At 47.6% G+C, this 24737-nt stretch overlaps 1 protein-coding gene across 1 annotated transcript in view; it reads left to right on the top strand.

Annotated features, from left to right (window-relative positions):
- Window positions 1-10641: 10641 nt before the first annotated feature.
- The window catches only part of LOC128273296 (chaoptin), a 52439-nt gene continuing 38343 nt past the window's right edge, over window positions 10642-24737 (top strand). The window contains exon 1 of the mRNA XM_053011234.1: window positions 10642-10795. Within this exon, the coding sequence (XP_052867194.1) occupies window positions 10714-10795 (82 nt within the window). The 5' untranslated portion in view covers window positions 10642-10713. The remainder of the gene's footprint in view (window positions 10796-24737) is intronic.

The raw sequence follows: 24737 nt of genomic DNA, 5'->3' as shown, positions 1-24737 counted from the left end.
TCCGAGAGCGAAATTAGCAGTCACTAAGTCACGGCGACCGCAACACGGTCTAAACTGAACGAGGCCGAGAGGAGTGCTCGGGCGTAGCGAAAATGGCGGCCAGGACACAGCACACTGACTGACCGCCCGCACCGCACACTGACATAATGTTACCGCAGAAAACATTATCAATTAAATCCCGGATCCCGGGCGGCAACCCGCGATGTCGGTTCGGATGTCGGAGCGATAACGACGACGACGCGTGGTTAATATTTGATTAAAACCGGTCCACCCAAATCATCGGCTGTCGCTGAGGGTCCCTGCACCTGTTCGAGTCGATCGTTCCGCCATTAACGTTACCATTATCGCACGGCTCGGTTCGGGACCGATGCCCGGTGACGCGTGAGATAAAACCCCGAGGCTCCTGGCTCCCGGTTCAGTGCGGTGTCATGGGCCACCCTCGGTGACCTCGGTTTCTCGAAATGTGGCGGCCGTTTGGTCCAATCTTTAGGTGTGCGTGTGTGTGTGGCCACACTCCAGTTCGGCAGGCCTCCGGCAAGCTAATGAGTTTTATGTGATAACGCTCTCGGGCACTCCAGGCACTTACGCTCCCTACGCCTGCTCCGAGAGCAACCCGACTAATGCGACGTTTGTGGATCCCGTAGTGGAGACTGCGGAATCGAGTGGCGCTCGTATCGGCTCTAATTAGAGCACTCAGCACTCAGCAGCCGGGCTCAAGATTGTGGATGCAATGTAGCGGAAAATTAGATATGAGCGAGATAACGGACCATTACAGAGCTATTATACGTTTGTTTACTCTCATTATCTCGTGTCGGCTCGTCGTCCTGGCCTCGAACAGGGCGAGACAGGGAGGGAGTGTTTGGTTGGTGTGCCTGCAGGGTTGCAGTGGGCGATTGCAGGAAACCGCTGAGAAGCGGATCCTTGCCTTCGGCCGGAGGAAGCTGCATTTTCCGGTGGCTGACGCGTCCTGGTGACTGCGACACACAGGGGTCTTATCGGATTTTCCCAAGACACCAACTACTCACAGCCCGGCAGCCAGCCTGGGTCAGACCGGGGTCGTATTGTTCAACGGGCCGAGCGCAAGACGGCTCGGTGGCCAACAGAACCCGCCGTGGCTGGAAGCATCTTGACCATGAAGTGTAAATAAGGCAATAAAACCCCTAGCTCGACCGAGCACCCAAACCGAGGGCCGCCTTCGCCGCCGTTCCCGAAATCCCTTCGTCCCGGACCCGTAATAGGCTACATCCGGAGTGTTTCATGTATTTCAAGATAATTGTCCTGCCGTTTCTTGGGCTCCGGCCAGGACCGGCGGACGGGCCCGTCCGAACCGGGGCAATGAAATTTCTGAAAACGATAAAAGGATCATGAAAGTTTGCGGCGTACTTATGCTGCGTCTCACAATGAAGGTTTTATGAGCTCACCGACAACCGGGCGAGCTACAGCTGCCGGTGGTTCGTTCCTTCGGTTCCTTCGAAGCGGATCCGGTGATGCTGCTGCACTCGGAATGAGGTTCGCTGGCTCACCGTTTCACTAGATCGGTCCGATCCGCCACCCTATTTGCGTGTTTATGTGCGTGTGTTTTTGATGCTCGACAATAACATAAAAATGTCCATTCATAAGCATAGTTTTCTTGTTGCGCTTCTTGCTGCATTAACGAGGGTTTCCGCGTGGCAATGTTGCGCCGGGCTTATCAGTTCCGGTTGGTTGGGATAAATGTAAACGGCTGCATTTTGTTTCACTAGTTGATCCGGTTATACGGTGCACCAAATGAATGAAGAAACTGTTGAAATTAGTTGAGCGAAAGGGCCTTAGAACAACAGGGAAAAGAAAACAATGTTTCCTCGAAGCTTTTAATGTTTCTGAAAATTGCTGAATTATATTTATTATTTAAACATATTCGAACAATCACCATTTGGTATGCTGTGAATGTCGTTTTGCTGTCGAATATTTCCCTAAATGGATGAATATTATTTGTTAGAAATTTTCATTCATTTTTATGGGCTTGCTTAAGGTGCACCGACGTAGCATAAACCCGTGGTGTTCCCGGTCAACATAAATCGCTCTAGGCGAAGGCCAAACACCACCGAACGATCGCTCATTAAAATGCACACTTTTTTCCGTTGTCTCTCGCAACCTGCGATACGAATCCTCGGGAATAGACCAAAACGACGGCGAAGGTTCCGTTGATGGTAGGTCTCGTTAAATTTTTCGATACGTCGCCAGCCGTCGATCCCTCGATCCGCGTTCCTGTCTTAAGGCGCCTGCCACCGGGCGACGGCCCATCGACGGGCCGGCGCACCGTCGGGTTCGATGTTTGCACATTTTTGGCACCGTGAGCTCGTTCTCTGTCCCACGGAAAAGCTCCGTAATACCGTAAAACCCCGGCAAACCCTAAGTAAAGAGAGACCATTTCGGTTTACTCAGCAGCCCTTCGTTACTTCGGCGAAGCGTTTGACAGCGCGGCTCGGAAAAGCCTTTGATTCCCACCGGCCTGCCGGCCCGCCGGCTGTTCCGTCTTCTGCCTTCGTCCCGCGCCTTATGGAAATGCAATTTTACCGGGACGATTTTCCGGCGACTTTTCGCTTTGGAGTGGGGCCGTGAAAATGAAAAAAAAAAACCGGCGATACTCCCGCCAGCAAACGTTTGACGGAACGGACCACTCTATCTGTTAGTCCTTTTCGAACGCTTTCGCCAGCTTCGAAATGGAACAAAATGAACCACGTGCCACGGCCCACCAACACGACCACGTGGACTCGTTTTCCTACCGCCCTAACCTTTATTGGGCACAAACAGAGCACGCTTTTGGCACTGGTTTTTCGGCCAAACTCGGCCCGCACCATTTGTTGGGCCGGTCGGCCGGGATATAAATATTTGAATTTTTTATGAGGCGAACCGTTTAATTGACGCTCGACCGGGTGGCCGAAAAATTAATTTAACATTCCGGGCGGCCGGCAAAAATGGATCGAATGAATGAATTCCGTGCCCCACCGGCGGAAGTCGTTGACTTTTCTTACTTGCGCCACGAAACGGTTATTGCGGCCCCGTTGGGGAAATGGCGTCCCCCGTCAAAAGGCTCCGAGCGTCATAGGTCACGGCGAGATGTTACAGCATCGGTTTCAGGTGAAGGGTTTTACTGTGTTGGGGCCCATAAGTAGCGCGGGAGTATTGGTAGGATCGATTCAGAAAAAAAGACATCCTGTGTAGAGCCCACGGAGTGCCATTGATGTGCGGGATGAAGGTTTGTGTTTGATTGATTCATGTAGCAACGAATATTAAGAGGAAAATAAAGTGATTGGCATTTTACCGTTTCAACCAATAACACGATGTAGCGTGGCAATATACTGAGCGTTCTTTGTCAAAGTAAGTAGGTATGTTGCTTAAAGTGGAATGATTAATTTTGCTGGAAAAAGAATTATTTTTTACGTCTGTTATTTTACTAGCTTGAGATTCAACATTTATTAGCAAAACAGGGGCCATGGGCCATTGGGTCACGCAACATTTAGTAACAGTAACATTAATTGCTTTTTGTTGCAAATTCATTTAATACATTTGGAGTATGAAGGCGCTTTTAGCGATCAAATACAATTGTTCGAAAGGATAACGGTGTTGTACGTAATGCTGTGTTTAACGTAAAATCGCAATTAATTCATTTGTAAAGCTTCGATTCAGAGAGGCAAAACATTTCAACAGGCACACTACTCACATCGTCCTAGGCAAATCCTATTAAAACATGGTCCGTAGCCCGTAGTAGAAATGCTTTCTAAGCTTCAATAATAAATGAATTAGGTACACCTTCATGAGCACGGCGCACAGTAAATGGTTTTGATTGGTTCGGTTGTGTAGCCATCGATCAACGAATCAATTACCCGGCGCGCCCGGCGGCCCGATTACGGCGTGCAGACAAATGGAGAATCATTTATGCGTTTGATCAAGCGAGGCGAAGGAAAAATGAAATGCTCGACCACCAATAATGACACACTACTACACAGCAAATTAATCTCTAATAATTTTCCCACACCGGGCGGCCAGCGACGGTCAATATCGGAGTCGGAGTCGGAGTGTAATCCACTCGGGAGCGGACTATTTGTTGACTGTGTCGATACTTCCGCCCGTTGTCGGTCGAAAACTTTGATGTGTCCAATTATGTTGCTAACCGTTTCACGCTTCGTCGGCGACTCCTGTGACACTCAAGTGTCACAACCACACGGCCTCTCAATCAAAAGACCAGTAGCCTGCAATTATCGGGTCACGGCACAGGCCGTGATGACTTTGATTGCTACAAGCTGTGGCCCATTACATTACAGCTCGGTGACGCCGCAGTTTCCTTCTTTCCTTTCATGCTCCAGCCCGGCAGCAATATAATGAGTAGTTGCCGAGCCACCTGGGTGCAGGCAAAAGCCGACTATAGCAATAAGTGGAAATAAACTGCGAACCAACCCCAGTGCTAGTGAAGTTAATCGATTGAATTCAATTAAAAAACCATTTCCAACGTGCGTGCGCTGAGAAAAGTTGGCTTGGGTCCGCGGGTTGGCATGTTGCCAGCAAAAACGGCCGTCTCCTTGTAGAACCACCTGCAGATTGGATAGGTGCACCCGAACGCACCTGGCTCTCTGATCGATGGAAGGAATTGATTTTTCTGTCTCATTAATAATGGGCACGAGCAACCGGGGCTCCAGTGCTTCAAGGATCAGCGCAAAGCGGCCTACCATTATTGGATTGAACTCGGAGCATTAGCGAGCGAACGGGCTCGGGGCCGGAAAGAGTGCTGTGAATGGCTCAATGCAGAAGTGTGTTTATAATTTAATGTGACAATATTCACGAAACAAAACGCGGCGCAAACAACTGTTGCGCCGCCCTGGCTGCCCACCCGTTTCGAGGGAGCCCATCAACAGCAGCACGCCATCGGGCCCGAAATTGTTGTCCCGACATAAATCGAGAACCGTCGGGTGCTTCGGTCGTCCTGGCCCCCGGATGGAAGTCGTGACAAATTTCGCTTCGATCGACTCTCGATTGCTTACGAATCCGTAACGATTTCCGGTACATCGCACCCGAAGGGGCGAAGTAAAGGGGGTTGAAGAAATGCTGCAAACGGCAGCATTACACGCCGGACATGAAAGGACTGGCGCTGCGCCATTCTTACGCCCGTTCGCTTCGCCGGCGTCGGCTCCTGTCGATATGACGTTATCACATCACTTGCGAATGCGGCAGCTAACGCCCTGCTGGGCGGGTGGTGATGCTCCTTCAAGGGATCATTTGTCGGTGAGTGTATGTGTGTGTTCGTGTGTGCTACGCATCAGGATGATGGCACGGAACTCGGATGATGGTGCTTCTGGAATCAGCAATATGCTTGTTCTCTACGTTTATGCTACAATTCACTTAACTTGAGGCATTTGTGATTGGTTGCCGATGGTGGCCAATCGTACTGGCCGACTGGTTGGTAGACATTTCTAGGAACAGTACAAAAACCACAAAGAAAGTTTAGGCTGTCAAAAAACCATGAAAATGGAACATATTTTTATCTAAGTTTTTGTCTTATTTTACACAAACATGGTTTTTCGCGTTCCGAGTTGTGTTATGTGATATCCATGTCTAGAAACCGAGTAGTAGTAGTAGTTTTAAATGTCAGATTGTTTTATGACTATTAGTTTGCATGTTTGATTGAACAAAAAAACCATTATATCTACCATAGAGGTTACACTTAACAAAAGCACATGAAGGATGTGCACATTGGCTGTAGAGCTCTCTTAGTTCAACACGGAATCAGTCTTGTTTTTATCGCTCATCGCTGAAGGCACTGAACGATGAAGCGTCAACGAGAAGCTAGTTACAGTTACAAAGCCATCGAGTGGTGTGTCTGCCTTCTAGGGCCTCTTGAAGTGGCGTGCGTGATGTCGTCCGCGATTCTATGCTTCACTCTGCGTGGTTCTGGGCCTCCAAAAGCTAACCCCAGTGATGCACATTCATTTCAAGTGGCCCATCGCCACCATATGTTCGTCTCCGACTTGTCCGCCGACTTTCCGGCAACTAGCGATGCGATTTGAGTGATTATTATCACAGCACACCACACTGGGACCTGTGCATGGATGGTGGGCTCCGATCCGATGGATAAGGTGATGGCACGATAATATTCTGTTTTTTTACCCCGCGGGGGCTCGAGACTCGTTGAAAAACTCTTCGTCCCTCAGGGCGAAGAATGGGCTTTTTCCGGGTTCGTCCCCGTGCAATGCGGCTCGCATAGTTGGCGTATCGCAGCTCGTCGTCACCGGGCAAAGTAGACGCGAATAATAACCATGATGAGAGATTTGATCCGATGATGATGTATAAGCTCAGCCAAGCGAGCTCGCGGTCCCTTTTCCCGAGCCAAGCCCCGCCTAGCTTTTCCGGCCAACGACCCGGAAAACATGGGAAAATCCGGCGCTATCGGAAAAGGGGATAATACTGACAGGGATTTATCATGTTCACCGTCCAAGAGGCACTCCAGCCACGCTGGGATCGGTGCTCCGGTTTGGGACGCCGAGTCTTCCTCAAAAGTCACACACACCGACACACACACACACGCAGCATTAGGGGGCATTCCGATTGGATGTTACGTGCTTGAAGTATTGTCGGACGTGATTTATTGCTTTCCGAATGGCGGCGATGGTGTGAGCTTCGCTTCGCCGCGCGACTGAAGCCGCGTTGAAGCACGCGACTCCGTAGACGACGCTAGAGAGCCTGTTCCGCTGGGGCCATATTATTAAATGACGACGACGACGACGATGCCGGAGTCGATGACGACGACGACGGCGGTGGTGTAGGTTATGTCAGAATTAAGACGAAAGCCAGCGGGATTGCGAGCGCCAGGACGTGGCAAGATTTCTTGTGAAGTTCGTGACGAACAAAGCGGATCCTTTAAAAGTCGTTTGAAAGTTATGTTCAATTTGTTACAAGGTTGCTATTTCGATGGTGTTTTGGGGGTCATTAAACGCATCGTGGACCACGGGTTCATTTGCCGGACTTCTCAAGCACGGTACCTTGTTTCTTTCCACCATCAATAACGGTGAGTAAAGTTAAACCATTTGTTGACTATTTTGATTGATGGCGCAGTATTTGATTGGAAAGAAACGAGCTGAGAGCAGTGGTATCGTTAGTATATTTTGAAAGGACCCAAATATCATCAATTAACTCGATGGGCAGTCCGAAATGTTGACTTGCGTTTTGATTCCTTTTCTTAATACTTTTTCGATTCATTAGCGATCACGATACGTAGCAATATGTGATTAGTTTTCAACGTTGTAAGTGTTAAACGAGAAAATAACAATCTCTTATTTCGTTCCGAAAGCAATATTGACTTCGAACGTTAATGACAGTTAAAAATTAAGTCAAAATCCAGTAGGAGTCATTTGCCAGTAAGCCCTCAAAAGAAACTACTTACTTCACAGTGAAACATCTCTTATGCTGAGAAGCAATCGGTGGGAACCATATTCCTAAAGGTTTCACGAGCTTACAAAGAAAAATGTGGATCCTTCGCGACTTCCATTTCCAAGCCCGTCCCCAACATAAAGTCCCCAGGGCATTCGACGGGGACGGTGCTCGGGAGTGTGCATAAATTTGCGCTAATTATCTAAACCAGATAAGCACTAATGCTGTGCTAATTATGCCCCCATTCGGGTGAGTGAAGGAACCCGGCTCCAACTTTTCAATAAAATGCTGCCAGAGATAATTTGTTGGCTTACGCTCTCGCCGTCCTCGTTAAATCTATTATAGCCACTCCTTTCACGGCAGCCAGCACGATACGGATTTCCTTAAACAACGCCGACTCTAGACCCCGGCCCCGGGTCGGTCGCTCGTGCCCAGGTGCCAACGGCCACTGGGGGGGGAGGGGACCGGGCGCCGGGACCATCGAAATTAGCATGCAATATATCAAATTTATCCCCCGTTCGCCGAGGTTCATCTTGGGAAATTCCCCAACGAGCGGGTTTTCATTAATTTGAAATTCATTCCGTGTTTGGTTCGCTTTTCGTGCTCCACTTTTCCACCGGCCTCTGTAGGGGTTTGATTTTTCGTGGCTCCCGGAAGCTCCGCCGCCGTCACCGGCGATGGTGGCCAGAGATAATAAATATTTAAACAATTTCCCTCGCAGCCCGAAATCCGGCACGACGAGCCTTTCTGGCTGACCGGAGTGCCGTGCGCCATTCCCGGCTGAGTCCCGCTGGAGATTCGGGATCGGTGCCAGGTGCCAGGGGCGGGGGGCGGCGGCCGCACAATTAGGGAAGCCTGAATTCCTGAACCGAGCCTTCCGAACAGTTCGTTTCGATTCGCTGCAGTCATCGTGCCTCCGCAGTCGAATCGGTCTGATGCAGTCCCCGAGAAACAGCAGACGGGCGTACGGCTTCCGTGGGGCAAACGAAAAATCGAACGTATGTTCGTCCCTCGAACATCCCTCTCGGGGGGAGGCCCGAGATGCTTGGCCGTCTGAGCGCTGCGGTCCCGCCGCTTTCGATTTACTGCCGCGAGTGGAAACTATTTAAACATTTCCTACCAATTTTCGACCGTTCGTTTCGTTCGCACTACCATTCCGACGCCGCTGCCGCTGAGGCGGCCAGTTTCTGATCGGTTCCGGTTGTTTGCTGAGCCCTGAGCCCAACCTCCCTGCACGTCCCGGTATATTTCACTCGGGAAATTCTTTTTTAATTACCTCGCATGTTAGGGTTTCTCAGTTCAGCGGAGCAATCGACCCTCGGCTTCGGATCGCCGAAGCGGAGAACGAAAAACCGGTCCAGTCAGCGCCCCCCAAAAAAACCGGATGTTCCGTGAAGTTGTGGAATCTGCCGGTGGGGCCGGTGGTGAAACCCAACGGATCCTAGTTTTGACTTTTTTGCTTCATTCGGGCCATCGTGCCGGCGAAGGTCTTCTATATTAATGATTGTTGAAGTAGCTACAACATAGCCGACGGGGATACAACGCAGCGCAGCAGCAGAGCGACGGTACATTGATCGTTTGTCGGTTCCGGGTGTTCCAGTGGCCGGGAACCGAGGACGCACCGAACGTCACGGGGGGATATTCTTTCGCCGCCGGTCGTCACTACGCCAAGAAGCGCTATTTTTAGTTTCTCGTTTCGATGCCCAAATGAAAACTGAACTTTTCTTTCTTTGAACTGAACTTTTCATATTGACGTATCCGTTTTCCGTTGGTTTACTCGAGAAGGGTTCACTAGCACGGATTCGTGGAACGATGGGTGCTCCGGCCGAGGAACTTTACTAAACTTTCCACTGAGCAAATTTATTTTAATGTTTATCTCCCGGACCCGACAGATTGATGCACGGGCACAGATATTTTACCGTTAGAAAACTTGACTAGACGAGACTAAAAACTAATCATAAATGGAGTAACGGGTTTGATATTGGATGATGACGGGTGATCAACAAGCTTCAAGTAAATAAAACTAAAGGAGTATGTGCAATAAATTGTCTTAAAGAAATTTTAATTAATTCTTCCACAAGAGAAATCTTGTTTTTCGACCATCATCATAGCATAAAATCATACATTAATCATATGTTGTTGTTTGACCACAACGGCTGTAAACATTTTATACCTAATATATTCTGACATTTCATGGAGATTTCAAAATGTTCTGATTCACATTATTTCGTGTAGTTCTATTTACGTTAAACAATGTTAAAATATCAATTTATATGTTCCTACATGTACTTCACCATCCCTGAACCCTGACAGCTTGCATACGTTCGCATGGCTGAAGTTTTAACTCGTTGGCATGTTGAACAAAACCAATACCAGGGTTTTTGCGTACACCTTTTAAAAGTTTGTCGAACCAAAGTCCAAAGTCGAAGAATACGCGCCGATAACGGGATGACTAATAGTGCCGAGTGCCGGGCACGATCCAACAGCATGAAGCTATTCAAAGTTCTATCGAGTTTTAAAATGTCTGATCGAAAACTTTACCGGTTACCATTCTAATCTGTTGGCTACATCATCATCGTCATCATCATCAGCAGCATCCTGGCTGTGCTGTGCTGTGCAGTTCCATCTTCACTCGGCTACGCCCTCGGCTCCACCGAAGCCGGAGACGCTGCGCACGAAAAGTTGCACGAAACCACGAAACGTAACGCGTAGAATTTATTTTTACCTCCCCCTTGGTTTCGGCGCAAGTTTCCACGGGTTGGCATGATAAATGGGCTAAATTTATCATGTAGTCCATATCCATGTAGTGGCGCGCGAAGATAGCGGATTCGCCGCAAACTGCCGCTACTGTCTTCATCTTGCCGTTTTTTTTTCGAAGGATAGAAAAGAAGCTCCGAATTTCTGTGCGATTATATCATCCTCCAAAGTGGCCAGACGGTGCTTTTATTGGCTTGGATTTCTTCGCTTTCTTCTCCCGCCGTCAGCCATTTGACAGCCATCCATCGATGGTAATCTCGGATTCGGATCCGTCTCAATCTCAAATTCACTAACGCCGGGCTGTCGTCACTTTGTCTTTCTTTCCAGCGTTTGGATTCGTGTCTCCGTGAAAGGCTTGCCGCGGGCTCCTTAAAATCGTGATTCGATTCGAAGGCAGACAATATGGCGACACACTTCGTGCGGTCCGTCGCCGACGTCGTCAGCATACTGCTGCTCACGGTGATACAGCCGGGCGCGGTCGGGAGCTGGAAGCTGGACAACCGCAACATCCTCTACACCAACCAGGACATCTCGTACGAGTGTCCCACCAACACCATGTGCCGGTGCGCCAGCCTACCCAATCAGACGGCCCTGCTCGAGATCAACTGCAACGAGGTGTCGCTGTACAAATTTCCCGGTAAGCGGTTCCAGGCCAAGTTTTAACGGTGCTAAGATAACAGTTTGCATGCAAACAAACACCAATCGGTTGGGCTGGGACCCGTCTTCGCGCCCTCGAAAGCCTATCTTTATTCATGGAGCAACCGGACGACGGCTCCGGGAGAACGAAATGGAGCATAATCGATTCGACACGGCCCAACATCGGCACCAGTGCGTATCGGGGGGAGCGGCCGGGCCTTCATTGAAGGATCAATATTGACCTTTCGGGTGCACCGTCCGAATCCGCCGGAATCTAACTTCGGTTGACTAATACCTCTTCGGCTTCTGTAAGGACGCGCGGACCTTACACTTACCCGTTGGGCCGCGCGGAGGCGGGACCGGCGATAATCTGTCGGAACATGGCTCGGTGTTGGGGCACGTGGTGAATTTAAATTCCGATCGCCTCCAACCGGCCGATGATAGGCCTACCGAGGGCACCGCATCCCCCGGTTGTTATCCGAAGGACCGTATTTTTTTCAATTTAGGCCCGAAACCCTCGACACGCTCCATTCGTCCTTCGCACCGAACAGAAGTCCCGGACAAGTTTCTTTTCTTGCTCGCCCCGTGTTTGAGACGAGGACCTTTTCCGCTTTCTTGTTGCGCATTCAAAGCGTGTTCGCGTGAGCTGGCCCGATCCTTCCGACGGACGGACCGACGGAAGGTGCCGGTGCTTCGGTTTTTACCGTGCACAGTCTAGTTCACCAAACAACCTTAAGCAAATATCACTAACAAGCTAGTCGCACTTCAATCGCGTCCTTTACCGGAGAGCCAGCCAGCGAGAGAGAGAGTGCCCTTTTGGCCGTCCCCGGTCCCACGGTGTATCCTGCGGCGTCCAAGCCAGCGTCGCAGGGTGGTGTGTCGCCCAGGTGCCAGAGTATCCACTTCACGGTCCACTGGTGTGCGCTTCAAGGAACCCGGTATCTGGAAGGACCGGGAAACTGTGCACCATGGCGGAAGGTTCCGTAAGTCAAGGCTCCTGCGGGGTGGGGCGGGGCGGGCTTTCAGGGCTTATTCGGGGCTAAGGACACTTTTAAGCACGAATGGTCCCTACCCTTCGCGCATGTACGCTACCCTGTTTCAGGCACGCCGCTGTTCCTTCATTCAACTTCTACACTAACACTACAAATAAGAGGATTGCGATTGTTTATTTTGACATTTTGTAATGTTGCATCTTTCTGTTCGGGATTATTTTTTCTCGCTCGTGCCGCGAATGCCGTGCCTGGCGAAGGGCGGTTCTTGGTAGTTACCTTCTTGGGAATAAAAGAGGGAAAGAAAAAACTTACACCATCTTCGCAGGTAACCTCCTCGGCCCGGAGTTTCCTTGTTAGTGCCGGCAGTGTGTAGTGGTGGTAGTTTTGGAGCATCCTTCGAGCGAATCGAGTCATCGAACGACCGAAACAGGAACGGAGTGGCGTAGTTTTGCTGAGAAATCAAATTATTCTCGGTTAACAGTCAGCATGAGTTGGCCCAAGAAGCCAGCAGCCCACTCAGCGAGGCTGAGGTCGAGGAGGACTGACTGAAGCAGAACTGACAGTCATTCCGGGGCATTCCGGGAAGCTAGCAAACCGGGATGTTGGCCGGCGCACGGGCTTTGTACCGAAATGGCGCATCATTACGATCAATATGTCGAAGTGGCCAAATAGAAAACCGCAATTTGCGCAAACCAAAGCGTGTTTTTCGAGTGGTGACAACTCGTTATTCCACGCACACTCGCTCGGTCGAGAAGCTTTTTCGGGACATTTGTTTACTTGCGGCCATCGTCGTGTGTGTGTTATTATGCGACCTACGTTAGCGGGATTTTGGCCGTGGTTTATTTTTTCCCCCTTTTCGTTCTCTTCAAATCCTTTTCAAGAGGCTCATCGGGGCTCCGACGCATTGATCGATGTGTTCGGGCAGCTCCGGAGTGGTCGCTCCGCCCTTCCGCCCGGGCGGGTTGTGCTTTTTATTTGTTAATGCTCAAAGTGGATCTAGAAATCGGCTTCGGAGCGGCAAGGGCCCCGTAAGCCCGTGCCCAGACCCCGGTTTTCCGCCGATGCCGGTGAACTGGTCCGGGGAAAATAAATTGGCCATTTATACTTGGCTCCCAAATGAAAAACGGGAAAACTAGCACAGAAAAAAAAGAACGGTGCCTTATTCGAGCAGTGAGCGTGCCATTGTGTGGACGGGGTGACCGCCCCGCTCTCTCGTGGGGGAGGGAGGCCATTGGGAAATCTCGGCCAAATCGTGGCCAACCGAATCGGTCTCTTTCTTGGCTCGCTGAGCTGAGAAAGGAAAACGGGAGCGTGGTTTGAAAAATCAATCACGAAGAATCACGGTTCCCGACAAAATACCGACAAAATGGGAAAGTGATTGGATGCTGTGAGGATGTTTCATTTAATTCGCACACGGCTGAGATTAATTTTGTAATTGCTCGCAATGCGAGTATTCTTTCTTTGTCGACGAAGGCGAACCCATTTCGAGTGTGTAGCAGTTTCGGTGTCCAGCATGACGTGCGCCAAACATGTAATTTGAAGACACATTTATGTCAGACAAGTAACTGGGTTTGTTAGCTTTAATGCTCGCCACATATATAGGGTTTGTTTGAAATCGATAAACAATATAGCTTCGAAATGATCGAGATGGTGATCGAGCATATATGTTTTGATGGGTAATGCTAACAAAGAATTTATACATAAACCTTAAGGTATATAAGACTTCTAAAATATATGTTTTATCAATAAGACAATTATTTGAATTAAAAACAAACCAACTAATGCATAGATGTAAATGATAGGAAATGAGTCAAAATGTAGTTGAAAACAATTCAGCTGTTTCTTTTACTGTGACCAAAAACGAACGGGAAATAGTTTTTTTTCGATTAATGTGTGTCGAAAATTGGAGAGAATTGCATTGCATTCTATGTTTACATAGAACAGGGACTATGTTAAAGGTCAAATGACATAGATTCAAATTAAAGATTTTTTTGGTTATAAACAAATTTCATTCCGTACCGTACCGTTGAACAAAATGAAGAAACAACCAAGTAAGGCACTGTAAATCGTATAAAAAATTGTCGACCAATTTCTAAATTCACATAAATCACCACTCATCTACATAGACGCAAAGAAAATTGATTTTCCCTCATTCTTTTCTCACGATACGGAGGACATTTTGAACATCGTACGTTTATGTTTATGCCATTCCTCAAAGAGCCGTTTATTCCTTTCACAATCTTTGTCACGATTGTTTTAGATTATCCATATCATGCGTGCGTTCTTGGCTTATTCATGTCCACGAGCTGGCCGCGCTCTACGCGAACCTCACTTTTTCTGGCCACCCACCGTTTTGTTGGAGCATTTCCGCTTTGCTTTGTTCCCCGGGTCGCGATGTTGTTACATCGTGATTTCGTACGAGAGAGACCGTTAAACAAAACGAGCCACTTGCAAAATATTATTGAGAGTATAAAAATTAACCAGAGCGAAGTGGAACAGGCCATCAAACCGGACCAGCGCGGGTCGGGCGGCATAGCATAACTTTACCATCGGGCGAAAGTACACAGCGCGTCCCCGGCGCCGTCTAGTGGAAACTCATCCAGTTCAACAAAAATAAACTTTTAGTAGCTTCATTTCGGTCCGGTTCCACCGTATATAGCTCCGGCTGGCGGAGCCACTTCGTCGGGTTGGGGCCTTTTTTTGTTTCCGTGCCTTCATTACTTCCTGGAAGCATCACCAGGCGCCTCCATCAGCCAAAAGTGCCATCAAATAAAAGCCCTCCCCCACTGTCATGGGCCAGCGGCCACCACAACCACACGTTATGGCCGAACAGTGGAACGGGGTTCGCTGGCTCGGTCACGGCTCGTGACTTTCCTTCACGGAGTCGCGGTAAAAACTGGTAAAATATGACCAATGAAATATTGAAATGCACCGTAAAGAAGGTGATTCGGATCACGGGCACGTTTCGGGCACGGACCCGCCAGTGTACTGAAGCGAAGCGAGTAAAATACGACCATCCGGACAAAAAAACACACCTCTTCATGCAATGGAAGCCATCGGTGTCGACAACCCGTCGCTTTGACGCTTCTTCGAATTTTTCCACGCTGGCCCTCCGTGTGGCAAGTTGCACTTTTCTCTCGCGCACTAGAAAAGGCGTTCTTGGAAACTCGCCCTGATCGATGGAAGTCTAGCGAGAAAGCAACCGAACCGTCTGGCACCCAGCCGAAAGATGTTCGTGTTCGGGGCTCCACAACGGGACAGAAATAAAAGAAAATTTATGTAATGTGCAGTTACAGCATCGGATATCTGTTTCTATTGGCCCCGTTTGGCGCCCGCACGCCCGAAAGTGCCTGCCGCAAGCTGTCAGGTATTGTCATTGGGTAGCGGAAACCTAATCCTCCGCGGGGCCACGCCAGGGCAGGCCAGGGAGGGAAAAGAAAAATGAACCGTAAAAAAAAACGAATCCCAAAAACAACACAAGAATCCTGGCGATGCCACCTGCTTATCTCGTGCGCTGTTCTTTTCCACCCCGGCAACATCAAACGAATAGCGCTCGCTTCGGATGGTTAGAAAACAGTGGAAAACTCGAAAGGAAAACACAAACATAAGCAGCCGGGCCGGGCGAGTCCGGGGGCGGCCTAAGCCGGAAGCCGGGGTCCCCGGAAGCATCCGCCCCGGAAGCATCATGGGTGAAGCAGGGTGAAGATTGTTGTGCGCTTTTAGTGTCGAGCCAAAACAAAGCCAACAGTTTTTCCGCCTGCCCACCCGATCCCCCGCCACACCCTGCCTTTGCCTGGATGCCTTCAGCACTCGCGCCCGGAATGCGTCTCTCGGTTTCCACCTCGGTGTGGACTTCAAACGGTGCCGGGATACGAGATAGAAGCACCCGGTTCCCAGCCCGATAGGATGTGCCAGGATCGGATGGCCCCGGATCTCGACTCCACAGCTGCCCACCTTTCTCGGCACGGTCGAGACTCACCGGTTCCGGGCCCGGAACCGATGGGCGGTACCGGGCCCGAAAAGAAGCGAATGCTCGGAAGGACGAAGGACTTTCACGGTGGCTGCCCCACGGTGTCACAATATTTGGCATATAAGTATGTTGGGGGCCTTTCCCGGGAGCGAAATGTGGCAAAAAGGCGCAAAACAATGCGAAAGGGAAGGCTGTCGACGCGAGAAATAGACATCTTTCGGCAACGGACGCCGTTTTTTGGTCGGGACTTGCGGCTCTTAACTCATTTTCAAAACACAAAAAAGTGAACCAACACCCGCCACTGCCGGGTGGCCCGGGTTTGTGTGGGAGACGGAATGGAATGGAGTAACGAACGCGTTGTCCTCGGTGCTCCGTGCCGTTGCCTCTCAATCATTGGCCGCCTACACCGCCGATTGGTGTTGAGTGTTTTGACTAGCGCCTTTGCCGCCACAGAGTGAGAGTTGTTTGGTCTGTGGATGCGTAAGAAAATACGTTTGCTTGAGGTTTTCACACCTGTTCCCCTACAGCTCAACAAGATAATGCTCCGACAGGATGCTCCGCGTGGATCATCGTCCCGATGATGCTTAAACCAAAAACACAAACGCTCAGATGTGTTGTATACTAAGAGAATTCTTTATTTTATTTACATAGTCAGCTGTAGTGAGTAGCTACAACATATTACATTTTTATAGTTTTCTATGATTGCATGTACTTGACATGAATCAGTTTTATGATTATATGACTTCTCTTGAACCGTTCGTGTATTTTCAACAAGCATCAAATAAACATCAAAGTTCGAAAAATATTACTACCTTTTGTTCCCCGAGCGACACACAGAACACACTGGTCCGAGCTTACCGAGAGTTTCTGCTGCTTTCGACAAAGTTCAATTTCATGCATGATCGAAGATTTGCCTTTCGGGATAGTTTGCGAACGCTTTGATATGAGTGGAGGCTCCGGGGGTTTAGGGATTGCTGCCAAAAATACAACACAACAAAAGCACCGTCATGAAAGGGGAAGTTGTGTGTCGAACCGACAAGTAAAATGTATGTTGTGCATGAGAAAGTTTGCTTGAACGATTCAAAAACGAGTTTTTATGCACCGTCTGTGTTTCGGTGAGCCTTTGGTTGTTCTGGTTGCTTATATGAAATAAGTTGTAATTTGCGGAGTAGCAATCTTTGTGGATATTGGAAGTGTATCGTACATGTTTGGTATAACATATTCGACTAAATTTCAATAATGCTAACCCGCTACTTACTCTGCGTCGTACGTACAACAATTTCTAGATACTAATTAACTTTGATAAATAAACACAATAAATAAATAAGTTTTTTTTATGCTTTCGTGCGGGCACAGGCCCAGGCACCTTTTATTTGCGAAAGTTACCCTGCCCCTGTCCCTCTCTCTAAGCCCTTTGTGCGCCTTGCCAATAAATAAATAAGTTAAAACATAAAAAAGACATCTTGAAATCCATCTCGGTTTTCAAGTTGTCCGAGCAAGATAAGATTTTTCCGTACACTTTTTCAGGCAAATTTAGTTGACCTCGTAAAAGGGCTCGTCACGACGCTCAGCTCAGCACACAAAATGGAAACGAACGTCGTTTCGTGCTGTAGTACCGCCGCAAGTGTTGACGGGGTGCGTTAATCTGTTGCTGTATGTGTACTTAACCGTGGTATTATCTCCGTTTGAGTAGTCAACAGAGTAGATAAGCCAAGGCATCCCTTGGCCGCTCCCTACGCAAGTCAAGTGACTTCACTCCGAATCGACCAAACACCGCCGGCCAACAAAGCATTCCACTGCTGCGGTTCACTGCGCGCACAGCGAGCATCAACATAATCCGCCAGGGGAAACAAACAGAAGCCCGGGCAAACAATGTGTGCTGCTGCATACGTCTCGCCAATGGGAGCTTCTGGGATTCCCGTTTCCGGGTTCTTTCCGAGAAAATAGTGTAAAAAAAACGTTCGCCACTTCGGCCACGATCTGTTCCCCGGTGGTGTGGAGTGCTGCATTGACTAGAGTGCATCGACCGCGCCATCCATCCCGAAGCCCAAATGCGGCAGAGAAAAATAAACAAAACCCCGGAAACCGAAAAGGACCGCTTTTCGTGCAAAAACCGAGTGACGGTGAAAAGTGAAAAGTCGCAAAATTAAGATTATCAATCGACCGCTATGTGTCAGATGCGTGCGTGATGTTCGTTTTTCTTCCGGAATGCTCCAGAGCGGGCGCTCCGAGGCCACCGACACGCCGCAAGCTTTTTCTGGCCAGCAAGCTGATGCGCTCGAGGACTTTCAGTGCTACCGGTGTTAACAATTAATGTATCAGCAGCAAACTATATCAAGGTCCGAATAGACATAACTAAAAAGGGGTTTGCAACATTCATTGTTGACACTGGTGCCGATGTTTCGCTAATTAAATCAGGGCAATCCAGATCAGGACAATCAGTAAACAGGAATGAAATAATACAGCTAACAGGTATTTCGGACAACGCAGTAACCACACTGGGTACAATAGTAGCAAAACTCCAGTTTGGCAACTGCGTGATCAAACATAAATTCCATTTGATTCCAAACACAATAGAAATCAATACCGATGGTATATTAGGTAGGGATTTCCTAGCAGCATACCGATGTACTATAGATTACGAGCATTGGTTGCTAGGGTTTTCAGTCAATGGTGAAATTATTTCTCACCCCATTGAGGATAGCATGGGTAATAGTTTTATGTTACCTATACGAAGTGAGGTCATCCGAAGGATTAATTTAACACAAGTGACGGAGGACTCAGTGGTATTTGCACAAGAAATAGAGCCAGGAGTATTCTGCGGCAACACCATCGTGTCTAAGGAAAGACCATTTGTTAAATTTATCAACACAACCAACAGAAACGTAATAATAAAAGAAAACAGTTTCCAACCAACAATAGAACCACTGCATAATTTTACAATTTTTAAAAATGCAGTCAAGCAAACCAACAATAGACAGGAACAAATTCTCAAAGACATTGAGATCAATAGTATAACAGAGGATACTCGAGAGCAATTGAAAAAAGTGATCAGGCAATATGCTGATATTTTTTGCACAGCAAATGATGCCATCACAACTAACAATTTTTATACTCAAAACATAGAGCTGAAAGACAACATACCCACCTACATTCCTAATTACAAACAAATTCATACACAAACAGATGAAATGAACAGGCAGGTACAGAAGATGTTGCAAGATGAAATCATTGAGCATTCTGTTTCATCCTACAACTCACCCATTTTGCTTGTCCCAAAAAAATCAGACGATGCGGACAAAAAGTGGAGGCTAGTTGTCGACTTCCGACAACTAAATAAAAAAATCTCGCCTGATAAATTTCCACTACCACGGATTGACACAATATTAGATCAGCTAGGAAGAGCGAAGTACTTTAGTACCCTCGACCTAATGTCTGGCTTTCACCAGATTCCCTTGAAGAAGGAATCACGCAGGTTTACGGCGTTTTCAACACCTGCAGGCCACTTTCACTTCAAGCGATTACCGTTCGGGCTGAACATAAGTCCGAACAGTTTCCAGCGAATGATGGCAATAGCCATGGCAGGCTTAACACCAGAACTAGCATTTGTATATATCGACGATATAATTGTTACGGGATGCAGTGCACGGCATCACATCAACAATTTAATTAAGGTTTTTGATAGGCTTAGGAAATATAATCTTAAGCTAAATCCTAAGAAGTGTAAATTTTTTAGAACTGAGGTTACATATTTAGGACATAAGATAACGGATAAAGGGATTTTTCCAGATGACGGAAAATTCGAGGTAATCAGAAATTACCCAATACCGAATAGTGCCGACGATGCAAGGCGATTCGTCGCTTTTTGCAACTATTATAGGAAATTTGTCCAGAACTTTGCCAAGAAAGCAAAACCGCTTAACAACTTAATCAAGAAAAATGTGAAATTCGAATGGACACCTGAGTGCCAGGAAGCATTTGATACGCTGCGTCAGAATTTGATGTCTCCAAACATTTTGAAATACCCTGATTTCGAGAAACAGTTCATAATAACAACGGACGCTTCTGACATGGCATGCGGGGCAGTTCTATCACAAATTACGGATGGCAATGACCACCCGGTTGCCTACGCATCCAAAAGCTTCACACCAGGTGAAAAGAATAAACCTATAATAGAAAAAGAGTTGACCGCAATTCATTGGGCGATCAACTACTTTAAACCTTATGTTTATGGTAGGAAGTTCAAGATAAGAACCGACCATAGACCTTTGGTATACTTATTCGGTATGAAGAATCCCACATCCAAATTAACCAGAATGAGACTAGATTTAGAAGAGTTTGACTTCGAGATAGAGTTCGTTGCAGGAAAGGCAAACGTTGCAGCCGATGCACTTTCCAGAATCATATATAACTCGGACGAACTGAAGGCAACAATACCTAAAAATAAGGAGGAGCTAACTAAGAATAAGGTTCTTACAGTCACAACAAGGGCAATGACAAAAGCAAAAGAAGAAGCCAGGCCAAACCAGGAGATAAAGAGAAACGATGTAGGGAATGATCAACCCGTGATGTGGACGACGGAGAGGCCGTCGGAAACATCAAAATTATTGAAAGTAGTAGGAAAGGAAACAAGAGAAGGAATAGGGTTGACGGTATTCAACCACAATGGAAATAAAGCGCTAGGGTTGACTTTAGTCCCCAATACTAAGAAATCGCACCATAATGGAAGTCAAGCACTAGAGCTTGCTCTTCTAGAGCTGTGCAGCATTGCAAAAAGTTACGGAAGAAATAAGATAGCAATGTCAAAGGAAGATAAGTTGTACCAAAAGTACTCCCTTCAAACCGTAAAAGAAATCGCGAATACAGCCATTTCTGGGTTTGAAATAGTTCTGTTCACTCCAACTAGATGGATCACAGATAGGGAAGAAAGGCTAAGAATAATCCACGATTATCACATGACCCCTTCGGGAGGACATGTAGGCCAGTACAGACTCTACATGAAGCTTAGAGAGAAATACAAGTGGAAAAATATGAGAAAGGATATTCAAGAATACGTAAAGAAATGTGAAGCATGCGTAGTTAATAAAGTAGTTAAACACACAAAAGAGGAGGCAGTTGTGACGACAACCCCTACCAGACCTTTTGATGTAATAGCGATAGATACGATAGGACCTTTAGCAAAAACAAACAAAGGAAACCGTTATGCAGTCACAATTCAATGTGAACTCTCAAAATATATTGTCATAATACCAATACCAAACAAAGAAGCAAACACAATAGCCAGGGCAATAGTAGAAAATTTCATACTCACGTTTGGGAAATTCTTAGAAATGAAAACCGATCAGGGACTAGAATACAATAACGAAATACTTTCCAAAATAGCAGCAATATTGCACGTCAAACATACATTCGCAACAGCTTATCACCCGCAAACAATAGGTTCATTAGAACGAAATCATAGATGTCTGAACGAATACTTGCGAGCATTTTCAAACGAGCATCACGATGATTGGGACGATTGGACCAAATTTTACGAATTTGTATACAACACAACCCCACACACAGATACAAGTTACACACCATACGAATTAATTTTTGGTAGGACAGCAAACTTACCGCAGGAATTATATAAAAGCAAGCTAGATCCAGTATACAACATAGAACAATATTACACGGAAATGCGATACAAACTACAAAAATCAAACGAGGTGGCCAAACAGAAATTAATAGAAGCAAAAGAAAACAGAAAGGGCACAGCAAACAAATACACCAACCCAATACAAATAAGCATAGGAGACACAGTTTATTTAACAAACGAAAACAGGAAGAAGTTAGATCCTGTATACATAGGACCATTTACCATTACAAACATCGACCACACGAATTGCACTATAAGGAACAGGCAGACCCTTAAGGAAACAATAGTACATAAAAACAGACTAATACGAGCCAGGAACGAATGAGACAGCTCATTTCAAATCGCTGCCTCATTCTTTCAAAGGAAGGGAGGTGTAGCAGATTCATCAGATCTGCTAAACAGTCACACCAGTAGAATTCGAGGAAACTTGACCACACAACTAGACCACCCATAGAACGGAAATATGCAGGTCATAAATCACGCAATAGGCAAATTCACTTCCCGGAAAGAAAGCAAGTAGCAAAACAGGAAACAAACCAGACAGCGAGGAATTTGGTAAAAACAGGAAACGAACCAGACCTCGAAGAATTCGAGGAAACTGGACCACACAAACAGGCCACCCATAGAGAAGCGAAATAGACCCCAGGAACGCGATTTAAAGTAGTAGTAGTAGTAGTAGTAGTAAAATAAAGAACGATCCGTCAGTCAAGACCTTTTCTGATGGCGGCGATAACATCCAATATTTCTTCGTGTCGCGTTTAAACAAGTTCTCCCCGAAGGAAAGAAAGCAGCCGAGATCCCCAGTCAGCGGATCAGAGTTCTAAGTGTTACACACGCGGGGCGGCTTCGCCACCGAAGCCGCCCGCCAACAAAGTACTCAGTCCATCACAGCGAACCAACCATGCGTTGGGCCGACGCCAGCAACACCGGCGCGTGCGTAACAATGTGCCACGCGGTGCGCACTTACTACGAACCAATATAACAAGTGTCGGCCAGTGTAAATATATGGCGATCGATGCCAGTGTAAAAACATAAATATATGGCGACCGATGCCAGTGTAAAAACATATATTATAATAACAACAAATATTACAAAACTAGTTCGTTGATAATTATTGATGAAAATCTGGATGGATGGATCTGGAATATGGATGATAATTATGGATGAAAATTTACCGTGTGTTTCGTCACCCTCCTAGCTGAAGGAGTTCGTAGCGTTCCTGAGATGCTGTTTCATCATTGCTTCAAGTAATCACCATGTTTGCAATTATCTTAGCCATAGTGAACGCTTTCCGACCGCAAGCCAAGCCAAGTGGTATGGTATGTAAAACATAGCGCAACATTGTAAACAAACCAAAACATTATTTTCGATTGCAAGCAATCGTCCTTTGTGGGCGAGTTTCTTCACCCGCGACGTTTAATCCCCTTGCATTGAGCACACTTTCGCAGACGATCTGCGGGGGTCCGGGAGCCTCCCGGAATACATTGTTCTGGAATCGCGTGAAGCGTTATTGATTGTTGCACCCATTGCACCCAAGCCCCGTACCGCAATACCCCGCAATGTCTTCAACACTATTCGATGAAGCGTGAAAGGTGGTTTCAACAGATACCATCACGGCACGGCAGCCACCCCAAAACGCGGACCGGTGTTTGGTCTGCGGTTGCATGTCGAGGCGGTTCGATGATATCGAAGGGTTGGTTTTTTTTTTTCAATAATGCCTTCATTTCCATCATCGCATTTTCACGAGCCGCGTGTTTTGTTTTGCGTTTTTTGCATGGCTGTTCCATGCTCCGTTCGCCCGTAGTGCGTATAATTGACACAAAAACAGAACGTTTATCATCGGCACAGGTCGGGCCGGGCTTCGGTGGAAGGGCGGGACATTATCCGACGCATTGATCAATATAAATGTCGAATTGTGGTGTGTGAAGCAACCCGGACGCTGACACGCTCCGTATCAGGCTACGCGCTCAGCTGTTGCCACAAAGCAGGTTTCCGCCATTTTTTTTGTTTGTTTTTCTTGTCACCGTGTGGCTCACGCAGAATTAAATCCCCGCCCGTGTGGGAGACCATGCCCCCCCTCCGACCGTTTCGGCGTGGATTCGGAAGCGCTAAAGCAGGATTAAAAGGACGAATGTGCGACGCGTTCAATATTGCCATTGTTGTTGTTGATGGTGTTGTTTGGGGGCCACGCTTTGTGGAGTTTTCTACGGCACCGAACCTAACGCCGAGGCTCGATCGCAAAACCGCACGCCTGTAATGCGCCGGCCGCTGTTACACAACTTAGTAGTCGGTAGGCTTAGCATGCCGGGCGCATTTCGCGCGATTATGCTCGGCGCATTAGGCATCGGGGCAAAAAATCGCTGAACCTGCGGCTGGATGCTGTTTGCATTCAACAGTAGATAAACGTATTATGTTTCATAATGTATGGGGATTTCACCGCGAGAGGGATCGGTTCGCGGAGGATACGTTAAATCCGTTACGCAAGCATCGGCACGTTGGCGATTAATGAAGGCTTCGAGGGACTCGAGCTAGGCTTCTGGATCGTCTTCTAACCGCCGTCCGTTGCTCGGCAACATTGAACGTGGCTGTTCGAATTCGGAGAAAGTTCAAACAAAAATCTAAATCGAAACAATTTCTGATTAAATGGAATTTTCGGAAGCTGCTGCTCGCCAGGACGCCGGGTCGCGAGTGTTGGAGAGCACTTGCTCAAGCTCAAGATGTGTTCAAGATGCGATTGTCGGGTGGTTTGCCCACGCGTCTTCCACGGCGTGAGCAGCAAAATGGTACGGTCAATATTGAATTTACTTAATTTACACTTAGAGCGCCCAAGTGTCGCCCAATAGGAACTTCATTAATTTCAATCAGAGTGTAACAGAGTGCCCACTCTCCCGGCGAAACCCGTGATTGATATTTTAAAGTATTCTCACGCGCGCCCTGCTCCCGAGTCCCGAGCAAACAGTTGCCCACAAATATCATTTCGGCCCCACTCCGACAGGTCGGAGGATTAAATTGAGTCGCCGAAAGGACTCGGGCCCCACCTGACGGGGACTGCCGGCGTGAAGAGTCGACGACAGAGGCCGGGCGCACAGGACACCGATTTGGGACCCTTTTCCCGTCGGAACCCTTTTTCCGGTTGTCACTCTGTTGATGCTGCCGCTGCTGCTGATGATGTCCGACGAAAAGCGGCGAGACGAGGCGAAATAGGACGTCTCAGGACGCGCCGCTGGCCACACAAAAAGGCTCGATCATTCATCATTTAATCAACGACATCGTTTGCTTCGGTCTGTCTGTCCCGTGGGAGGTGGCAAATTCGGAAGCAAAAACCGGCCTCTAACCTTTTCTC

Source organism: Anopheles cruzii, chromosome 3 (genome assembly GCF_943734635.1).
Source record: "Anopheles cruzii chromosome 3, idAnoCruzAS_RS32_06, whole genome shotgun sequence".
Classification (NCBI taxonomy): Eukaryota; Metazoa; Arthropoda; class Insecta; order Diptera; family Culicidae; genus Anopheles; species Anopheles cruzii.
The sequence above is the reverse complement of the archived record's forward strand: the minus strand, read 5'-3'. Positions and strand labels throughout refer to the sequence as shown.